The sequence below is a fragment of the Bos taurus genome, chromosome 3 (assembly GCF_002263795.3).
Source record: "Bos taurus isolate L1 Dominette 01449 registration number 42190680 breed Hereford chromosome 3, ARS-UCD2.0, whole genome shotgun sequence".
In the NCBI taxonomy this organism is placed as follows: Eukaryota; Metazoa; Chordata; class Mammalia; order Artiodactyla; family Bovidae; genus Bos; species Bos taurus.
In genome coordinates this window covers 10,917,191-10,936,081 of record NC_037330.1, presented here as the reverse complement: position 1 = coordinate 10,936,081, position 18,891 = coordinate 10,917,191, and the positions used below count along the sequence as shown (strand labels likewise).

At 38.9% G+C, this 18,891-nt stretch overlaps 2 protein-coding genes across 2 annotated transcripts; one reads left to right on the top strand and one right to left on the bottom strand.

Annotated features, from left to right (window-relative positions):
• OR6K5 (olfactory receptor family 6 subfamily K member 5) lies at positions 1 to 3,328 on the bottom strand. The gene is made up of 2 exons (XM_003585819.2): positions 2,388 to 3,328; positions 1 to 160 (listed from the first exon to the last, which is right to left on the bottom strand). Exons 1-2 carry the CDS (start codon positions 3,326 to 3,328, stop codon positions 1 to 3), a joined length of 1,101 nt encoding a protein of 366 aa, XP_003585867.1.
• Positions 3,329 to 17,582: 14,254 nt separating this feature from the next.
• On the top strand, positions 17,583 to 18,530 carry OR6K6 (olfactory receptor family 6 subfamily K member 6). The gene has a single exon (NM_001389811.1). The coding sequence runs from the start codon at positions 17,583 to 17,585 to the stop codon at positions 18,528 to 18,530; it is 948 nt and encodes a 315-aa protein (NP_001376740.1).
• Positions 18,531 to 18,891: the final 361 nt, after the last annotated feature.

The window sequence follows — 18,891 nt, the reverse complement described above, 5'->3', positions numbered from 1 at the left end:
TTAAGAATTTATCTCCCTGATCGAAGCTGACTGAACTTTGTTTTGATGTTCCATACTACTGATATTTCTATTTTCTGGCACCTCTCTTCTTCTCATACCTGTGGTTGTCTTCCTTCTATTTGTGATACCACTGAGGCAATTGGTTTGCTTTGAACAGGAGCTGAAAAAAAAATTTTTTTAGAGACAATTTACCCCTAAAATCACTAGAGCACTTTTGTAGGAGGAAGGCATGGACTCATCCCAGAAGATAAAATGTATGTGAATTCCAGTTGGAATGGCAATCATCAAAAAATTCACAAATAATAAATGTTGGAGAAGGTGTGGAGAAAAAGGAACCTTCCTGCACTGTTGGTGGGAATATAACTTGATACAGCCACTATGAAGACAGTATGGAGATTACTCAAAAAACTGTGAGTGGAAGTACCATATGACCCAGCAATCCCACTACTTGGCATATATATTGAAGAAACCAAAATTGAAAAAGGCAAAGTACACCAATGTTCATTGCGGCACTATTTACAATAGCGAGGACACAGGAAGCAACCTAGATGTCCAACATCAGATAAATGGATAAAGGAACAGTGGTACATATATTCACTGGAATATTACTCAGCCATTGAAAGGAACACATTTTTTGAGTCAGTCCTAATGAGGTGAATGAACCTAGAGCCTATTATACAGAGTGAAGTAAGTCAGAAAGAGAAAAACAAATATTGTGTATTAATGCATATATATAGAATCTAGAAAGGGGGTACCAGTGAACCTAATTACAGGTCAATAATGGAGGAACATACATAGAAAACAGACTTATGGACATGGGTGGGGGAGAGGAAAGAGAGAATGGGGTGAATGGAGAGAGTAACATGGAAGCATATACACTACCATGTGTAACATAGATAACCAATGGAAATTTGTTATATGACACAGGGAACTCAAACTGGGGCTCTTATAACAACCAAGAGGGGTGGGAAGGTATGGGAGAGAGGTCAAAGAGGGAGGGGATGCATGTATACTTATGGCTGACTCATGTTGATCTAGACAGAGGTCAATGCAATATTGTGAAGCAGTTTTCCTTCAATTAAAAATAAATAAGTTTGAGGTAGGGAAGGAAAAAAAGTGTGTGTGGATTTTTTTTGTTTGTTTTTAATGCTGAGTATAAGTTCCAAGGCAGAAAATAAGAAAGAGAGAAACATTCCAGAGCAGAAAGGCAATAAGAAGAGGGACACTGAGGTGTGAGACCGGCCCAGCATTTTATTATAACATAACATAGAACATTATTTATATAGTCATAGTGATTTTTTTAGATTAGCACATCAGATATAATTATATATATTTACATAATTTATGGGAGTTTTTTGATCCAAAGCCTATATATTTTGTCTATTTAACCTTCAAGCTTTCAAGAGTACTTGGTCGAGAATTTTCTGAACAATGTAAAACAAAACCCAAAAAAGTTAATAAAAACAGCAGGACACAAACATCCCAAGGTCAAAGACTATATGGACTGCACAATCATTGTTATCTATCATTAGACAACCTATGGAGGGATAAATGTCTCTTAGATGAATGTTAGGAAGCCAGGTTTCTTCTTCTGCCTTAAACTACTTCACTGCTGCATATCTTGTTAATCTTCTATAAATAAATTAATAATAATAATGATATAGGAGTACTGTGAATATAAAACGGAAGAGTAGGTAAGGGAAAATTTTCGATTTGCGAGAAATAAATATGATTATTATTTAGTTCAGTATCTCCATTGATTTGGTGTTATAAAGTATACAAAATACTCCATAATAATCTATAAATGTTATAAAGATAGGTAGATCACCAACAAATTCCTTTATCAGCTTAAGCAATAGTTCTTACATTAGAAAAGTGGAAATCATACCCAAACTACTACATAAAGATAAATTATGCCCAGTAGTTTTAAAAACTGATTTGTTAGCATTTTAAACTTATGAATATAGATGCTTGAACAGATAGAGTGAATTTTCATTGGCTTCTGGAGACACTGAACGTTTTTTGAGAACAGAGGACTTTCTTTTTATGTTTTTTTGTTTTGTTTTGTTTTGTTTTCTTTTGTTTTTAAGATTTACTTATTTGTTTGCTTATTTTTTGGCTGTGGTAGGTCTTAGTTGCTGCACAGGGATTTCTCTAGTTGCAGCGGGGCGCTACTCTTGCAGCGTGTGGGCTTCTCATTGTGGTGGCTTCTCTTGTTGCGGAGCACAGGTTCTAGGGCTTGCACGCTTCAGTAGTCGTGGCTCACAGGCTCCAGAGCGCCGTCTCAGTAGTTGTGGTACACAGGCTTAGTTGTTCCATGGCATGTGGGATTTCCCTGGACCAAGGATTGAATTGGTGTCCCTTGCATTGCAAGGTGGATTCTTAACCATTGGACCACAGTGAAGCCCCAAGAACAGAGGATTTTCTTGATGGCATCTTTCATGTCTTTGTTTCTCAGACTGTAGATTATTGGGTTGAAAAGTGGGGCAAGGACAGCAAACATTAGTGCAATGGCCTTGTCCAGTAGTGGTGGGAAAGTGACAGAGAAACGCAGGTACATGAGTGTCACACTGCCAAAAAACAGGAGGAAAATAGTGATGTGGGCTGCACAAGTGGAGAATGCCTTCTGACGGCTCTTACCTGAGGGAATCCTCAGGATCACAACAATGATTCTTAAATAGGAAAGGGTGATGATACAAACAGAAGTTAGGATGGAAATAGCATGAATCACATCTTCAATCAGAATCATAGATGTATCTGTACAGGCTAAGCCTAATACAGGTTCAAAGTCACAGAAGAGTTGATGGATTTGGTTGGGACCACAGAAGGGAAGAGTAGAAATCCACACAATCTCAGGCAGTAGCATAAGGAAGCCAAAGATGCTAGAACCAGCAGAGAGTTGGATGCATAGTCGAGGGGTCATAATGGTTGCATAGCGGAGGGGGTGGCAAATGGCAATGTACCTATCAATGGCCATCACTGTGAGGACTAGGGCTTCTGTGACCCCAAGTGAGTGAAAAAAATACATTTGCAGGAGGCAGCCAGTGAAAGAAATAGTCTTCTCTTTACTGACAAGGTTGGAGAGCATCTTGGGGATGGTCACTGTGGTGTACCAAATCTCCAGGAAGGAGAAGATGCTGACGAAATTGTACATGGGATTGTGGAGACGTGCATCCAGCTGGACAGCAAAGAAGATCATGAAATTTCCAACAATAATGAACATGTAAATTAAGAACAAAGGAATGAAGAATAAGAGACTGCCCTTCTCAAACTGAGGGAAATCAGAGAAATAAAATTCAGTCACCATTGTCTGATTCTCCTGATCCATATTTTCAGGTGTTTCACTTGTTGGCTAGTGAAATCAAATATAAACAGTCAGAACTCTACCTAATTTAAATAACCAATATAAACTTTCTTTTTAAGCAGCTCATCAGCCTTCAATCAATCAATCAAATGAGGTTGATTAAATTAAGGAAAATATTTATGTGCATTGCTTTGCAAATTATAAAGTGAGTATGTCTAACTTGCAAATACATTTTTAGTAATTATAACACATTGTATTATCAACCTTTCTGAGAACTAAGCAAACAGTTTTGCTATTTGGACATTTAAATTGGTACAAACTCTCCTGAATGGCAGTTTGGCAATCTTTTTTAAGAGTTTTGAGACTTTTTAGAGACTTCATTTCACCATATAGCCCAAGAAAATAATTTTAAATATTAAAACAAATACAAGGATATTCACTGGAATATTTATTATAATAGCAAATTAGAAACACCTTAAATAGGTAGACATTTTTATTTTTGATATTAAATATTGGAGACACAAAATGAGTTGTGACAAAATGATCCCCTTTGTGGATAAAAGTAAAAACTATTTTTAAATGGGTATCTTAAAAATAAAGTGCGGGTACTGTCTTCCCTTGCTGGCTTCATAGTTAGAAAAATAGAGTAAAGAGAACTAAATATCATACTGAATTCAATTTACTTTAAAACACAACAGCTTAGACCCATGCAATATACCTTTGTGTGCAAATTAATCTTAATCTAGGTTAGTTAATGGTCAGTGGTAAAGAGCATTAGCTAATAGTTGAAATATACTAATTGAGAAATCACACTCTAGGAGTGGTTTGATGACATTTCAAAAGCTTTGATTAGCAGTCCATAGCCAGAGGCAGATAGTTCTAAGTATCCAGAATGGCATCTTCACCATGTGTGCTTAGATGCTCAGTTGTCTGACTCTTTGCAACCTTTTGGATTGGAGCCCACCAGGCTACTCTAGGGGCTTCCCTGGTGATCAGACGGTAAAGAATCTGTCCACAATGCAGGATACCCGCGTTCGATCCCTAGGTAGGGAAGATCCCCTGGAAAAGGGACTGACAACCCACTCTAATATTCTTGCCTGGAAAATTCCATGGACAGAGGAACCTGGCAGGCTACAGTCCATGGGGTTGTGACTAACACTTAGACTTTCAGGCCACTCTGTCCATGGGATTTTTCAGGCAAGAATATTGCAATGGGTTGCCATTTTCCTTCTTCAAGGGATTTTCCTGACCCAGGGACCAAATCTGCAGGTGGATTAATTAACTGTTGAGCCTTCAGGAAAGTGGATTCATTAATTAGCATAGGGCAGGTTTTCTCAACTTCAGCACTACTAACATTGTGTATCAGATAATTTTTTGCTAGGGATGAGGAAGAGAAAGGTTTTCCATGCATTGTAGAACATTTGGCATCAGTTCTAGCTTCTACTAGAAATCAATAGCCCAGACCTTTTCCTCAGTCATGATAAACAAAATGTCTCTAGAAATTGCTAAATACTTCTGCAGGGGAACAGTGGGAGTAAAAAATTGCCCCAGCTGAAAATCACCAGCATAAGGAACTTTAGGTTTCTTTTTTTAGTTAAAAACCAGGTGACCAAGATATGTGGCCTGGCTAGAAATAAACCTAAACCGTTTCTTAAAGTAGCATTAGAATAAGAGCTTGTCATGCTGTCTATACAGTGTGGAAGGGTGGAATAGACCTGTGATTCATTCATTTCTGTGCTCCTCCCTTAGCAGAGGATCTAGCACATGATTTCACCATGTTAGCTTTTCCTCCAGTGAGAATTTGGTTACATTTTGTTTTTGATAGAACCTTTCACTCTTTCTAATCAGAGAGACTAAGGAATAGAGTTGGAACTTCCTTGGGCTTCCAAAACCAGGTTTGATATTGGTTTTTGTACCTGCTTGTTAGTAAATATTTGTGTGCCTGGCAAAATTCTGAGACTTGCCTTCAATGAACTAGCTGATAATTTAGCTCTTGTACATGGGACGTGTGTAATTTTGTGATGTGACAGGAGTGATAAATAACACTATGATGTTAATCAGACTGCAATGTATAAATGCATCAAATAAACACATACACCTTAAATTTATATAGTGTTATATGTCAATTATATCTCAATTATTAAAAATTTAAATAAATAAACAAATAAGTCAGCAGAGGTAAAGAGTCATAATTCTAGTGGCCCAGACAAAAATGATCTCTCAAGGGCTAATGTCCCAGAAAAAATTTAATAGATTATCTTATGACCATCTCTAGTCCTATAGCACACATTATCCAAAATCCCTCATTTCTGAACTATTTACTATCTTTCCCCCTACCTCACATGCCTACAAAATGTCAACAGATCTTCTACAAGTCTTAATTTAAAACCAACAGAAAAATAATCTGGTTCTCTGTGCCTCTTCCCCTATGTAGGGCACTCACCCATATGCCAAAGTACAGAGCCCACCCTTCGTCCCATACCTACCTCTTCCAGAAACTCAGAGGGCTCCCTCCTATTTCCCAAATGTCTTCATTTTTACTGTTCTGCAGTCCAGGGAATCAGAAGGTTCTAGCCACAATCACAAATCTAGGTTCTCAGGGACTAGTTAGTAGGGTAGGGAATGGCTTGCTTCTGTAGGGTTCTCCCTCAGTGCCTGGAGGAAATCAACTCCACTTCCCATGTGGTTAATTAGGAAAACATTTGCTGCCATGCTCCCTTTCAGGGAGTTGCCATACCTATGGGAAGTTAGGTCTTTGAATCAGGCTAGAAATCAGAAGGAAGGAGATACTTCGTTTCTTTTCTGAACAAACTGTGAAAGAATTGTTTGTATAAAAAGTGTCTGCTGAGACAGAGGAAGGTTAAGGAACAAGAGGAGCTAAGCTAACAAAATGTGGTTCAAAGGCAGAAGGATTTTCTTCACTCTTCATTGAAACAGATTCAGAGCAGTTCAGTGATAGCATAGCACAACTCTGAAGTATATTGTAGAAAATTCTTTCAGCAGCTGTGCAGCACACCTCAGCAGAACTTCTGCAGAAGGATCTAGGGTATTAAAGGACCATTAGCAGTTGTGGTGGGAAGGAGGGGTTCACGTGCATGAGATTTCACTGACTTCAATGGTTCCAGAGGCAGATGGCCCCAAAAGCTGGGGTCAGGATTTAACATTCCTTGACTGCAAGATAAAACTTACTATTAAACTATTTGACCCAGTTTCCTACGACTTGCTCTAGTTATTATCTCTTTGATGTTCAGTATCTTTAGTTTCTTTTTAACTACTGACTCTTCTCCCTCTCTTCCAAGCACGCACATTTTACTACTATATCATAGTATGGACGGGGTAGCCTGGTGGGCTGCAGTCCATGGGGTTGCTAAGAGTCAGACACGACTGAGCGACGTGACTGTCACTTTTCACTTTCATGCGTTGGAGAAGGAAATGGCAACCCACTCCAGTGTTCTTGCCTGGAGAATCCCAGGGATGGGGGAGCCTGGTGGGCTGCCGTCTATGGGGTCGCACAGAGTCGGACACGACTGAAGCGACTCAGCAGCAGCAGCATAGTGTCTAAGAAACTATATATCTACTATAACTTAAAGAAAGATATCCTTGATTACATTACCTGCTCTAGTTCTCCCATCTGTTCGTTATCAAATGTCTCAAACATCATCCATATTGGTTGGTTCATTTGTATTAATTTTATTCATTCATCTTCCAAGACTATGCAGAAGCCATATGGCTAAAATTATATTAACTCCTCATTTGCCAATGATCCTCTAACCACAAAATTTTATTGCCATTTTTCCAGTTTTTATTTTCCCTGCAAATATTCACTCAGCAAATATATCCAAGGTGGTTTTAAGACATTGGTGGGCTTCCCTGGTGGCTCAGAATCTGCTTTCAGTGTGGGAGACCTGAGTTTGATCCTTGGGTCTGGAGGATTCCACTGGAGGAGGAAATGGCTCCCCATTCCAGTATTCTTACCTGGAGATTCCATGGACAGAGGAGCCTGGAGGGCTACAGTCCATGGGGTCAGAGAGAGTTTGACATGATTGAGCGACTAACACTTCCAACACTTTAAGACATTGAGAATAAGGAATAATAATAATAAAACTAGATCATTTCCAGATCTCACTCATTGATCATTTATTTGTTCTTGTACTTTTTTGCCTTGATTTTCATGACACAGCTGTGTCTTTGTTCTCTTAGTTCCCTGGATATTTTGCAACAAGACAGTAAGATAGACTTAGGTTCTAATTCTGACTTTGTCACCTTCTTAGCTACATGACTATGGGGATGATACATAAGTCATTTAAACTTTAGTTTCCTCACTTTTAAACTGGTTGATAATAATGAGTAACTTATAAAAATACTGAAATTATAAGAAATATATAATTGCCTTGGTGCATTTTTAGCACATACTTAACCCAGTAAATAATAGTTATGTATTATATTCCTCCACCCACCAATTATAATCTTCCAGCCTCTCTTGCTATTTCTGACACTGTTTTTCAACTATCTAGTGCATCCTCATAGTTCAATTATAATCTTTATTTAACACTTGTATCTAAGTCCATAGACTTTTCATCTCTCTTGAAGTCCACTTCTTCATCCTTAATGGCAATAAGAAATTTCTGTTTATAAGTTTGTCCACATACTCAGAATAACATATCTATAACTCATCTTATAATTTCTCCCCTTTACTAGCTTTTGCTTTAGCTGTTACTGTATTTATCAATAATGGTGCCTGACAAACTAACTCAAACTTAAAATCTGTCTCTTTAATGCTCTTCTTTCCAACATGCCCTATATAGAGTCAGTTGTCAGACCTTATTGATTATTCATATTTATTTGTATCCCTTTTTTCCTTTTAGCTTCATTATTACTGTCTTATTTAGGCCTTTATTCCAGACCATTGCAGAAAAGAGTCTGATGCCTGAATAGTGATGAGTAAATGTTAGTTAAATAAATTAATGACATTTGTCACTTCCATAATTTCTCTGTATTCTACACATTAAAGTGCAATTTTGTGCATTAATGTCCACTCTAAAATTACCTAATAAGTTCATACTGCTTGCAAAATATATTTTAAAAATCCCAACACTTGACATTCTAGATCTCCAAATCTACCTAACTTAATCCTCCAATGCCATTTCTCCACTGATTCACTCTACAAGCCCTCTGTTTCAAGTGAAATATATTTAATATCCTACAAACATAGTTCTTGTATTTTCATGGCTAGACCTTTGTTTATCCTCTTCATTAAGCATATGTTACTTGAGTTCCATGTAAGTCCCTGGGCTGTGTAGTAGAAATTCAAATATGAATAGATAATTATAGATCACCATTAAATTTCTTAGAATCTGGACATATAACTAGATAATTTCAACAAGATATGTATGTACCAGATGTTTTAGGAACACAAAAGAAGACCCCCCAAAACAACCTGGGAACCAAGAAAGGCTTCCTGAAGAAGAGGGCAATGTACTGAAATTTGAAAAATTAATAAGAATTACAGAGGTGAAGTGTGTGCCTATATTTTGGGTGGAAAGAAGAAAGGCAGGGTTGAAATTTCAGGAAGAGGGAAGAATAGGGAAAAAACCCAAAGCATGAGAGATCAAAATAGCATTGTGAGAGTATGGCTACAAACAGTTTGGTTGCTGGGACTTACAGTTCAAGGCAAGGAATAGGGTGGAAAATAGAAAAGTGTCAAGCAAAAGCCCAGGAATGTCCTTATTTTCCCTGCCTTTCTTCTTAGTTAAACCAAGTCCTATTAAATGATTCTGCAAGTTAAGTGAAAGATCATTTTGGAGAATATATATTTGGGAACAATTAAAGTTGCAATCAAAGGGAAAGGTTAATCTTTAGCTAATTTTGAGTTTTGAGGCTCAAGTTCAATTTTGCCCTTGCATTTTTTGGCTATGTGAACTGGAGCAAGCCTTTAACTGCTCTGAATTATTCCATGTGTAAAATGGGAATAACTCTTGTCTTGGCTATCTCATACAAACAGCTTTTTGTATTTAATTGTGGTAAAAAGTGTGTAATATAAAATTTACCATGTTAATCATTTTAAACTTACAAATTCTTTTTCTAAAGAATTAAATGAAGGGGAGGGAGGCTCAAAAGGGAGATGATATGTGTGTGTATATATATACACACACACATATGTCTGGTTCTAGGTGAGTGATCACACCATTGTGGTTATCTGGGTCACTGAGATCATTTTTGTACAGTTCTTCTGTGTACTCTTGCCACCTCTTCTTAATCTCATGTGCTTTTATTAGGTCCGTACTATTCTGTCCTTTATTGTGCCCATTGTGCATGAAATGTTCCCTTGGTATCTCTGATTTTTTTAAGAGATCTCTAATCTTTCCTATTCTATTGTTTTCCTCTATTGCTTTGTATTGATCAGTTAGGAAGGCTTTCTTATCTCTCCTTGCTATTCTTGGAACTCTGCATTCAAATGGGTATATCTTGCCTTTTCTTCTTTGCCTTTCACTTCTCTTCTTTTCTCAGCTATTTGTAAGCCCTCCTCAAACAACCATTTTGCCTTTTTGCATTTCTTCTTCTTGGGGACGGCTTTGGTTACTGCCTCCTGTACAATGCTAGGAACCTCTGTCCATAGTTCTTCAAGCACTCTATCAATTCTAATACCATGAATCTATTTGTCATTTCCACTGTATAATCATAAGGGATTTGATTTAGGTCATACGTGAATGGTCTAGTGGTTTTCCCTACTTTCTTCAATTTAAGTCTGAATTTTTCAATAAGAAGTTCATGATCTGAGCCACAATCAAATATATAAAATTATGACACATTCACATAGTTTTATGGCAGAAACCAGCACCTTGTAATTATCCTCCAATTAAACAATAAATTTTAAAAAAGAATTAAATGAATGTGTATTTAAAACTTCAAAAATATATTATTATCATCATCATTATCATCATCTCAGCCAAAGTGGAAAACATAGTGAAAAATGAGTGAAAGGCTGAGAAGAAAGTAGTGTTTGCTGGTGGTCTGTTTCAGAGAGGTGTGATCTTGAAAGAAGTCTGTTCTGACACCCATTGTCATTCTGGGCCCCAGTGCCTAGATCTATACTCCCCTATGAGAGATAAGATTATTTAGCCACAGGAAAGTTTTGAGACCTGACCCCCTCAGGAATGTCTGGTTACCATGTGACATGCTTCCTCTAATAGGTCCCTTAGAGTGGAGAATGAGATGCATCACATTTTAAAGATCCTGTGTTATCTAAAGAGAAGCTCCCAAGCAAGATAATTTTTCCATTCTAGATACTCCAGAAAGAGAGTGCAGAAACATCTATAGTCTCACTGACAAATTAGCAGAAGGGGCAGATTGTCACAGAGATTCTGAGGACCATTCTTGTGGTCTCAGGCAAGGTACGTGGTAAGCCAGTGGAGCATGCTAACCTGCGTTTGGTACCCAAATTAACCTGTTTTTTCAAGTTAAATTTTCTTTCATGGTAAAATTTTCTCAGAATATGGAGTAAAACCTCATATGTTTAGAACTGTATTATATAAGTAAAGAAATTAGAATAAGTAAAGAAATTAGAATAAGAAATTAGAAAGGATATTAGGAAGAATATTGTTCATCTAACAGATGAAGATACTAATGATATCTAAGGTCTTTCCAACACTAAAATTTTAAAGTCCAAAGAATTGTGGGTTCCTGGGGACTTAAAGAGAATTTTACTTCTTTATTTCCAGGACTGCAATCTAATTCAAGTCTCTTTTTACTCTACAATGAAAATCTTTAGGCTGAACTCCTTGGGCACTGCTGATTAACTGTCATTTTAGGATTTTCTTAAATGTTCTTTATGTGTCTCAGGAGCAAAAATTAATGTTTTATTCAACTTTATATAGCCCTTAAGGCTTCAGTGAGCTTCCAAGGTGTCACTAGTGGTAAAGAACCTGCCTGCCAATGCAAAAGATGTAAAAGACACAGGTTCTATCTCTAGGTTGGGAAGATCCCCTGGAGTAGGGTATGGCAACCCACTCTGGTATTTGTGCCTGGAAAATCCCATGGACAGAGGAGCCTGGCAGGATACAGTTGATTGGGTTGCAAAGACTCAGACATGGCTTAGCACACACTTATGCACAAACCTTCAGCAGTGACTGGCACCTAGCAGAGGATCAATAAATATATGAATGTAATTGAACTGATGTACAGATGAAAGATAACAATGTAAACTTGCTAGTGAGAAGATACTCACTCAAAGTAAGAAATAGTCACTCTAGTTAAGCCACTTAGCTCTAAAATTCCACTTTTCATAGCTCCATGGTCTCTTACTTTATCCATCTGTGTTCTCTATAATGACTACTCAGGATGGCCATTCTCTGGGACTTTAGGCTGAGAAAAGATAACACACAAGAGACAAAAATGTGACTGCTTCCAACAGAGAAAACTCAGATCGCTCATACCTTTCTCAGTCCATGCCCTCTGCCCTTCTACTTCACTGGTGCCTGCTCCCTTCCAAAACCTGGCTCTCCTATCTTTCTTCCTCCAGGCTTGAGACATAAGGTAAGAGGCATCTTCTAAAACTAATTTTCCTAGTCTTCAATACATTTGTTTTAACCTCTGTTTGACCTGAGCTGGGGAAAAACACATTAGCTCTCTCATCTCATACCTAGGGCAGTCGTAAACACACAGTGGGACTCAGAGAAGGAAATACAGCGAATGCTGAACCCTGATCGAAACTGCCCAGTGTGGCACAGATAATAATAGTGACTAAAGGCCCAAAGACCAACATTCCAGTTATTGCTTTGGATCCTAGCTATGTGACTTTGGGAAATTACTTTTCCCCTCTGGTTCTCAATTTCTCTACCTGTAAAACAACAATAATAATCTCCCTAGCATGCATGCATGCCTGCTCAATTGCTTCAACCATGCCTGACTCTTTGTGACCTCATGGTCTATAGCCTATGAGGCTCCTCTGTCCATGGGATTTCCCAGGTAAGAATATCGGAGTGGATTGCCATTACCTCCTCCAGGGGATCTTCCAGAATCAGGACTTAAACCCAGGTCTCCGGCATTGCTGGCATATTCTTTGCTGTCTGATGTGGGTCTCCTGCATTGCAGGCAGATACCATCTGAGCCACCAGGGGGAAATGGAAAAAAGATGTGTTAAATATCATGAAACAATAAAATATAAAGTATTCTTAAGAGAGAATGTTTACTTCTGGCAATGAGACTTAGTGAGACTTTTATGATAATGGGACCATTTACTGGATATTGGTAATTGGATTCCAATAGGAAGAGATCAAGAAAATGGAAAAAAGAATGATATAAAAATAAAATGCAGGAAATTGGTCCTATATGGCAGAGCTGATGAGCATATAGAAAAATATTTGGCTTAAAACTTTGACTAGTAGACAGTGAAAAACAAATACTGCTCATATGTGGAATCCAAAAACTGGAACAAATAAACTTATTTACAAAGCAGAAATAGAGCCACAGATATAGAAGACAAATGTATAGTTACCAGGGGAAAGGGGGCCAGGAGGGATAAATTGAGAGATGGGAATTAACATAGACACAGTACTATTGTGTTATTCAAAAATATATAAAATAGGTCAGGGGCAGTGGCTAAGAGGAGCTACCCCATGTCCAAGGTAAGGAGCAGCGGCTGTGCTTTGCCGGAGCAGCCATGAAGAGATACCCCCCATCCAAGGTAAAAGAAACCCAAATAAGATGCTAGGCTCTGAGAGAGAGAATCAGAGGGCAGACAGATTGAAACCACAACACAGACAACTGGCCAATCTGATCACACAGACCACAGCTTGTTTAACTCAAAGAAACTAAGCCATGCCATGTGGGGCCACCAAAGACGGACAGGTCATGGTGGAGAGGTCTGACAGAATGTGGTCCACTGGAGAAGGAAATGGCAAACCATTTCAGTATTCTTGCCTTGAGAACCCCATGAACAGTATGAAAAGGCAAAAAAAAAAAAAAAAAAAGAACACTGAAAGACGAACTCCCCAGGTCAGTAGGTGCCCAATATGCTACTGGACATAAGTGGAGTAATAACTCCAGAAAGAATGAAGAGATGGAGCCAAAGCAAAAACAATATCCAGTTATGGATGTCACTGGTGATAGAGGCAAGGTCCAATGCTGTAAACAGCAATATTGCATAGGAACCTGGAATGTTAGGTCCATGAGTCAAGGCAAATTGGAAGTGGTCAAACAGGAGATGGCAAGAGTGAACATCGACATTCTAGGAATCAGCGAACTAAGATGGACTGGAATGGGTTAATTTAACTCAGATGACCATTATATCTACTGCTGTGGGCAGGAATTTCTTAGAAGAAATGGAGTAATACAATACTTGGATGCAATCTCAAAAATGACAGAATGATCTCTGTTCATTTCCAAGGCAAACAATTCAGTATCACGGTAATCCGAGTCTATGCCCTGACCAGAAAAGCTGAAGACGCTGAAGCTGAATGGTTCTATGAAGACCTACAGGACCTTTGAGAACTAACACCCAAAAAGATGTCCTTTTCATTGTAGGGGACTGGAATGCAAAAGTAGGAAGTCAAGAAATACGTGGAGTAACAGACAAATTTGGCCTTGGAAAGCAGAATGAAACAGGGAAAGGGCTGATAGAGTTTTGCCAAGAGGACGCACTGGTCATAGCAAACACCCTTTTCCAACAACACAAGAGAAGACTCTACACATGGACTTCATCAGATGGTCAACACCAAAATCAAATTGATTATATTCTTTGCAGCCAAAAATGGAGAAGCACTATACAGTCAGCAAAAACAAGACCAGGAGCTGACTGTGGCTCAGATCATGAAATCCTTATTGCCAAATTCAGACTTAAATTGAATAAAGTGGGGAAAACCACTAGACAATTCAGGTATGACCTAAATCAAATCCCTTATGATTGATTATACTGTGGAAGTGAGATATAGATTTAAGGGACTAGACCTGATAGACAGAGTGCCTGATGAACTATAGAAGGAGGTTCGTGACATTGTACAGGAGACAGGGATCAAGACTAATCCCAAGAAAAAGAAATGCAAAAAAGCAAAATGGTTGTCTGAGGAAGCTTTACAAATACCTGTAAAAAGAAGAGAAGTGAAAAGCAAAGGAGAAAGGGGAAAATATATCCATTTGAATGCAGAGTTCCAAGAATAGCAAGAAGAGATAAGAAAGCCTTCCTCAGTGATCAGTGCAAAGAAATAGAGGAAAACAATAAAATAGGAAAGACTAGAGATCTCTTAAAGAAAAATAGAGATACCAAGGGAATATTTCATGCAAAGATGGGCTCGATAAAGGACAGAAATTGTATGGACCTAACAGAAGCAGAAGATATTAAGAAGAGGTGGCAGGGATACACAGAAGAACTGTAAAAAAAAGATCTTCATGACCCAGATAATCATGACGGTGTGATCACTCGCCTAGAGCCAGACATCCTGGAATGTGAAGTCAAGTAGGCCTTAGGAAGTATCACTACAAGCAAAGCTAGTGGAGGTGATTGAATTCCAATTGAGCTATTTAAAATCTTAAAAGATGATACTGTGAAAGTGCTACGCTCAATATGCCAGCAAATTTGGAAAACTCAGCAGTGGCCACAGGACTCGAAAGGTCAGTTTTCTTTCCACCCAAAGAAAGGCAATGACAAAGAATGTTCAAAGTGCCACACAATTGCACTCATCTCACACACTAGTAAAGTAATACTCAAAATTCTCCAAACCAGGCTTCAGCAATACTTGAACCGTGAACTTCCAGATGTTCAAACTGGTTTTAGAAAAGGCAGAGGAACCAGAGATCAAATTGCCAACATCCGCTGGACCATTGAAAAAGCAAGAGAGTTCCAGAAAAACATCTATTTCTGCTTTGTTAACTATGGCAAAGTCTTTGACTGTGTGGATCACAATAAACTGTGGAAAATTCTGAAAGAGATGGGAATACCAGACCACCTGACCTCCCTCTTGAGAAACCTATATGCAGATCAGGAAGCAACAGTTAGAACTGGACATGGAACAACAGACTGATTCCAAAGGAAAAGGAGTACATCAAGGCTGTATATTGTCACCCTGCTTATTTAACTTATATGCAGAGTACATCATGAGAAATGCTGGGCTGGAGGAAGCACAAGCTGGAATCAAGTTTGTCGGGAGAAATATCAATAACCTCAGATATGCAGATGATACCACCCTTATGACAGAAAGCGAAGAAGAACTAAAGAACCTCTTGATGAAAGTGAAAGAGGAGAGTGAGAAAGTTGGCTTAGAGCTCAACATTCAGAAAACTAAGATCATGGTATCGGGTCCCAACACTTCATGGCAAATGGATGGAGAAACAGTGGAAACAGTGGCTGACTGTATTTTTGGGGGCTCCAAAATCACTGCAGATGGTGATTGCAGCCATGAAATTAAAAGACCCTTACTCCTTGGAAGGAAAGTTATTACCAACCTAGACAGCATATTAAAAAGCAGGGACATTACTTTGTCAACAAAGTTCCATCTAGTCAAGGCTTTGGTTTTTCCAGTAGTCATATATGGATGTAAGAGTATAAAGGAAGCTGAGCGCAGAAGAATTGATGCTTTTGAGCTGTGGTGCTGGAGAAGACTCTTGAGAGTCCCCTGGACTGCAAGGAGATCCAACCAGTCCATCCTAAAGGAAATCAGTCCTGGGTGTTCATTGAAAGGACTGATGTTGAAGCTGAAACTGCAATATTTTGGCCACCTGATGCAAAGAGCTAACTCATTTGAAAACACCCTGATGTTGGGAAAGATTGAAAGCAGGTGAAGAAGGGGACAACAGAGAATGAGATGGTTGGATGGCATCATCGACTCAATGGATATGAGTTTGGGTAAACTCTGGGAGTTGGTGATTGACAGGGAGGCCTGGCGTGCTGCAGTTCATGGGGTCACAAAGAGTCAGACACGACTGAACAACTGAACTGAGCTGAACTGAATAAAGACCTGCTGTATAACACAGGGAACTCTACATAGTACTCTCCAGTGACCTAGTTGGGAAAAGAATCTGAAAAATAATGGATCTATGTATATGTATAACTGATTCACATTGCTGTACACCTGAAACTGACCAACATCATGAAGTAACTACACCTCAATACTTTTTAAAATTAATAAATAAATTTAAATCCATAAAAGGTAAGAAAAAGAAAAAAATTGATTGGAACCTGTAAGGCTATGATCTTTGGGTTTATCCTTTAATGTTTTTGAAAAGACAAGGGACAGTAAGACCATGCATAGAAATATTCATCTGTGGAATGACTTCATGTAGGTAAGACCAGTCAAAAAGATGCTAAAATAGTTAATAGGTAAGCATACTGCTATACTTAAGTTTAATTAGCCTTTCAAAAAATTTAGTTGCCCTTTCTTCCAAACAACTAGATGTTGGCCTGATTTCTATTGCAGCTGACTTTTGTGACATTTTCTTCCCAAGATTGCCAAAGTTATTCGAGAAGCTATTTTTTTTTTTTTTTAATGTCAGGATGATCTCCTCCTCCCTTTGGTTCTTAGATGTGGTCTTTCTAGGAGGAATGGGATGCGCAAGGTTGAAATTACATGTTTGTCCAAAATTCGATGGCCACTTTTCAGATATACTGTGATTCTGAAGAGACTCTTTATCTGAGCACCTATCAATATCAACCACTGAGAGAAGAGAAGGAGAGGGAGTTACAGAGAAAGCAGAGGAGAGGAGGGATGCTTTCTTGTGTCTGGGTTCCTATGTTCTAAATGGAAAATAGACTTGCTGCTATGAAACCAACAGAAGAGAGGCAGAGTGATAAAGGTAGCCAATCCTAGATTAGATAGCAGAGCTAGAAAGTATGAGTGACCAACTGAAGACTTAATGAGTGAAATGTTTCTGATGGTGTTTTATATTTTTTAATTGCTTTTCTAAATAACAGAAATTGACAATAGTCAAAAAGAAAGGTACATGTTTTAAAGCTAAACACAGAGTGGGACAAAAACCTCAGAAATTAAAAAAATTGACTGCACCTCCAGAAAATAATTCAAGAGAATTAAAATTGTGTGCTGCTTTGTGTTTTCTTCATATCATTTGAAGATGTTTACAAAAAGATTCATTTAGGGGTGCAAAAGCAAACATTTCAGATGTTCCTGCATAAAGGTGCAACTGGAGAGATTTCTAACTGGCCTGTTTAGGGCCCCAGCATCAGGTTAAGTAACTGATTACAGAAGAGAGCAAAGCAATTTTCAATAAGTAATCACCATCCCAATTTCAGGAGTTCTGGTCTCCTTTCTTCCCTTCCCAGGTGACACAGGTGATGACCAGTGAGAATCAGACAAGGGTGACTGAGTTCCTCTTCTCTATGTTCCCACATTTACATGAAGGTGGCCTCTTATTCTTTATTCTCTTGCTTCTCATCTATGGATTTATCGTAACTGGAAACCTAATGATATTCATTATTACCCAGCTGGATGCGGCCTTGCACACCCCCATGTATTTCTTCATCCGTGTCCTCTCTTTCCTGGAGATCTGGTATACCACAACCACCATCCCCAAGATTCTCTCTTGCCTAGTCAGTGAGCAGAAAACCATCTCTCTTGCTGGTTGCTTTCTTCAGATGTACTTCTTCCACTCACTTGGCATCACAGAAGGCTGTGTCCTGACAGCAATGGCAATTGACAGGTACATAGCTATCTGCAACCCCCTCCATTACCCAAACATTACAACTCCCAAACTCTGTGTCCATCTGACAGCTGGATCCTGCGTCTGTGGCTTCCTCCTGGTGCTCCCTGAAATTGCATGGATTGGCACCCTGCCTTTCTGTGGCTCCAATCAGATCCAGCAGATCTTCTGTGACTTCACCCCTGTGCTGAGCTTGGCCTGCACAGATACATCCCTGGTGGTCATTATGGATGCCATCCATGCAGTGGAGATCCTGGCCTCCTTCCTGGTCATCACCCTATCCTACCTCCGGATCATTGTGGTGATTCTGCAAATGCCCTCAGCTGAAGGCCGCCACAAAGCTTTCTCTACCTGTGCTGCCCACCTTGCTGTGTTCTTGCTGTTTTTTGGCAGTGTGGCTGTCATGTACTTGCGATTCTCAGCCACCTACTCTGTGTTTTGGGACACAGCAATTGCTGTCACTTTTGTTATCCTCGCTCCCTTCTTCAACCCCATTATCTATAGCCTGAGAAATAAGGATATGAAAGATGCAATTGGGAGGCTCTTTGGCTATCAGAAGAGGGCTGGTGGGGTTAAGAGATAGATCGAGATCTCTCTAGACTCTGAAAAAAACTCTAGGAAGTTCAGCTTTGCACTGTCCTTTGTCTTGTTCATGATTATGCTCTTTTTCTATTGTCACAGCTACTTGTTCTATTATTATAAACAAGGATGAGAAACTGCTGCATCCAAGTCATTGGTAGCGATTGCAGAGCTTATTTACATTGATGTAGTTGTGGTAGCTGAAAGCAGTATACATGGGTTTTCCTGCTTTATGATGCAGGCAGGCTTCTTCCTCACACTCTATTAGCAAGACTCCTGCCCTTGTTTTCTGTGGTCCCAAGTGCTGATGAGGCCAGAGAGCAGGACTGAAGAAGCATAAAAGACATCATGGTTCTTGATATTGC

Coding starts and splice junctions, on each gene's coding strand:
- OR6K6 (NM_001389811.1), top strand. CDS start 17,583: ATGACCAGTGAGAATCAGACAAGGGTGACTGAGTTCCTCTTCTCTATG.
- OR6K5 (XM_003585819.2), bottom strand. CDS start 3,328: ATGGATCAGGAGAATCAGACAATGGTGACTGAATTTTATTTCTCTGAT. Junction 161..2,387: donor GGCTTCACTGTGGTCCAATG/GTTAAGAATCCA, acceptor TTTTTTTTTCAG/CTCCTGTTCAAAGCAAACCA.